The sequence below is a fragment of the Cyprinus carpio genome, unplaced genomic scaffold, assembly GCF_018340385.1.
Source record: "Cyprinus carpio isolate SPL01 unplaced genomic scaffold, ASM1834038v1 S000000691, whole genome shotgun sequence".
NCBI lineage: Eukaryota > Metazoa > Chordata > Actinopteri > Cypriniformes > Cyprinidae > Cyprinus > Cyprinus carpio.
Window position 1 is genome coordinate 283 of NW_024873425.1, and position 3,558 is coordinate 3,840.

At 40.7% G+C, this 3,558-nt stretch overlaps 1 protein-coding gene and 1 pseudogene across 1 annotated transcript; both read right to left on the minus strand.

The window, feature by feature from the left end:
- Positions 1–1,224: 1,224 nt before the first annotated feature.
- LOC109106965 lies at positions 1,225–1,684 on the minus strand (annotated as a pseudogene).
- Positions 1,685–2,380: 696 nt separating this feature from the next.
- On the minus strand, positions 2,381–3,024 carry LOC109052821 (histone H4). The gene has a single exon (XM_042753951.1). The coding sequence runs from the start codon at positions 2,965–2,967 to the stop codon at positions 2,656–2,658; it is 312 nt and encodes a 103-aa protein (XP_042609885.1). The 5' UTR covers positions 2,968–3,024; the 3' UTR covers positions 2,381–2,655.
- Between the last annotated feature and the right edge of the window lie 534 nt (positions 3,025–3,558).

A 3,558-nucleotide genomic window follows, 5' to 3' on the forward strand; every position in this document is an offset into this window, starting at 1 on the left:
GAAAAACAGGTGTGTTTTCGCGTTATTTTGTTTTGTGCTTCAAACGAATAAAAAACAAACTATCAAACGCGTACACGTACCGTTCAAATACCCCGCTGAAAAGCTAAAAAAGTGCAATCATGCAGTCCACAGCAACAGATGAAAACACTATAAAACAGGACAGCCACACAAGCCACCCGTCAACACAAAAAGGGGAGGACCCCTGACGTGGATGCATCCCAGGCTAAACCAAACACGGCCCCATGAAATACTCAGCCCATCGCTGCTGATTGGTGTGCTCACATGTGTCAATCTCACAGCCATTTTACCTCATTCATCCTATCACATAATGTTTGGGTCGACCAATCAGCGGAGAGGGGCGTTTCATTCCCGCTCACATGTAGAGATCGAATATTCAAGTTATTTGTTTTTCTGTCCTTGAACATACAAACGAAAATGAAGCCAAATTCTGATTTTTCGTCTTGTTTTGAATGAATGAAAAACGAAAAAATGTGCCGTTTTTTTTTTTGTTTTTTTTCAGATTTCAATATTAAAATCAAAAAAAACGAAGTATACGAAAGGTACACGGACCACCAGTACACTGAACCCGAGAACCGTTCCTTTTAGACACGTCCGATTTTGAGAAACGATGAGCTGGTGATACTGCGCATTGCGTGGTTCAGCGTGAAGCTACCATCAACACAGCGCGTCTGAACTGAAACTGGTTCTATTGGAGAAACTGATTCTGTGCGACCATGAAGGGCAATCTGGCGAAACGTAAAATGTATTTAATACCAAATAAATCGCAATGGATCAATGTATTAGTAAGTGGATCTTGGTTTTTCTGCGATGATGACGATTTATTTATTTACTTAACTTTATATAGTCAAGACATAAAATCCTCGTATGCACATCACTGAATGTTACTGTATTCGGGTATGTATGAGAAAACACTGTAGCCTCATAAATGAAGCGTACATTTTGCAGATTGCGTCATTGTCCAGTATTGTATTGTCAGCAATTTATAAAGACGTTTTCATAATTGTAGCCTATTAACATAATCATTCAGGTGCATGTGTAATAACTTGCGAAAACTTGACTGCAGCAGTACTTTCTGCATAGTCTTGTCTATACCAACCTGAATTCGTAGGGTTTTCATTCATATACGGTTTAATTACACAGCAGAATCTACCATTAACACAAAAACTGTACGAGCACTTTTCAGTTAAAAAGATGGGGGGCTCTTAAAAGAGCCTTTGGGGTGTTTCACAGTCTCCGACTGTTCTACTTGGAGCTGGTGTACTTGGTGACGGCCTTGGTGCCCTCAGACACGGCGTGTTTGGCCAGCTCCCCGGGCCAGCAGCAGACGCACGGCGGTCTGGATCTCTCGGGAAGTGATGGTGGAGCGCTTGTTGTAGTGAGCGAGACGAGACGCTTCACCGGCGATGCGCTCGAAGATGTCGTTGACGAAAGAGTTCATGATGCCCATCGCCTTAGAAGAGATCCCGGTGTCAGGATGAACCTGCTTCAGCACTTTGTACACGTAGATGGCGTAACTCTCCTTCCTGGACTTTCTGCGCTTCTTTCCTCCTTTCGCGGCGGTCTTAGTGACGGCCTTCTTGGAGCCTTTCTTCGGCGCGGACTTCGCTGGTTCAGGCATGACGACGCTATTTCTTATTAAACTCTCAGAAATCAATAACTATCTGACCTCCTACAGGGGTATTTATTCACTCGCCTATGCTAATTCTGATAGGATGTGATTGCTTGTTTTCATTGGTCAAACCTATAAACTCGTATTTAATTGGACCATTCGAGGCATCACGAACTGGAACGAGAGCCAATCACAAGCGCATAAATTATAGCTCCACCCACCTCTCCATGTTTGAACGACACCCACCCGACTGGGTTTCCTTTGTTTCATTTCTTTTACTGTCTATGCACCCACCCGACTGGGTTTCCTTTGTTTCATTTCCCGCTATTTTTATAGTAATATTTTATATAAAAATAAAATAAATAGTTCTAGATAAATATCATGCACAAGTGTTTAATTTTAAACCATTATAAATCCGTTAAGGAAATCACAGAGGAAAAATGGCCATAAAGCATCCATTTCTTAACTGAAAATGGTGTCTACTATTGTGCTTTTACATTATTGACACTTTTTCCTGTTTAATACTGTACAGCTGCTTTAACACGATCTGTATTGTTAGAAACGTTGTATAAATAAAGGTGACTTGAGTTTATAAGCTGGTACAGTTCACAGAAATTGTATATAAAACGCCTCCTTGTGGAAAATATAACATTCGCCTTTATTTTCTACACCATACTTATCTGAACATTTTTGATGTACTTCATTAAGCTTTAAATCAGTTACCATCATTTATATATATATAAAAAAAACTTTTACGCTATAATATTTTTCCTTTTTATTTTAATGAAAACATAAATGCACTGCTTTAAAGCATCATTAAAATAACAATCCTGTAACATAATTCCGCATCGCTAAAACATTTATCATCTAAAACCAACAGTAATCTACTTATTTGTGAAAGGTTTAGTAAATAACATATCATTAGCTCCCATGTAGAGCATGAAGCAGCAAGATTATCCCTTTTTGTGAGAGTGTGGGTGGCTCTTAAAAGAGCCGTTGGGTTTGTTCTTCTGATTTGAAGACGTTTATCCTCCGAAGCCGTACAAGGTGCGTCCCTGTCGTTTGAGCGCGTACACAACGTCCATAGCGGTGACGGTCTTTCTCTTGGCGTGCTCGGTGTAGGTAACGGCGTCGCGGATCACGTTCTCCAGGAACACCTTCAGCACCCCGCGGGTCTCCTCGTAGATCAGACCGGAGATGCGCTTGACTCCGCCGCGGCGAGCGAGACGACGAATGGCGGGTTTGGTGATTCCCTGGATGTTATCTCGCAAAACTTTACGATGACGCTTAGCGCCTCCTTTCCCGAGTCCTTTACCGCCTTTACCTCTTCCAGACATGATCAAGATGAGCTTTGTTTCAATCAACTGACAAAAACAAATATGACAAAACTGCTACGGGGGAGACCTTTTACAGTTGCTTACAGGACCTAACTGAAACCAGCTGCGCGTCACATGACTCACCCCTCCCCCGGTTGTCAGAGCAGGAAACAATGTGGGTTAACGCCAATCCTGATCTAACGATGTCTATCCTTTGTTTCGTGTTAAAATATTTGTTTTAAAAGATTAACTTGATAGATATGATTTATTAGAGCATATGAAAATAATATTTACATATGTGCGCATTTGTCAGACACTTTTAACCCCGAGCGACTTGTGTATTATGTTGTTTCCTCTGTGTGTGTGTGTGTGTGTGTGTGTACAGTTGTGCTCAAAACTATTCGTACCCTTGGTACATGTGATTAAAATCAACCAAAAAAAAAAAAAAACCCTTCACATTATGATATAAATATTTTCACTAGTACACTATGGCACTACACTATGTTCTCCTGGAAATTATTCTGCTTAAAATACTCTGAAGTATATTATATTCCCTTTTCCACAACAGGGTGAATAGGAGTTACCATTTCTACCATCAAGGCAATAATTACA

Bases quoted from the DNA above. Each gene is read 5' to 3' on its own strand.
- LOC109052821 (XM_042753951.1), bottom strand. From the start codon at position 2,967: ATGTCTGGAAGAGGTAAAGGCGGTAAAGGACTCGGGAAAGGAGGCGCT.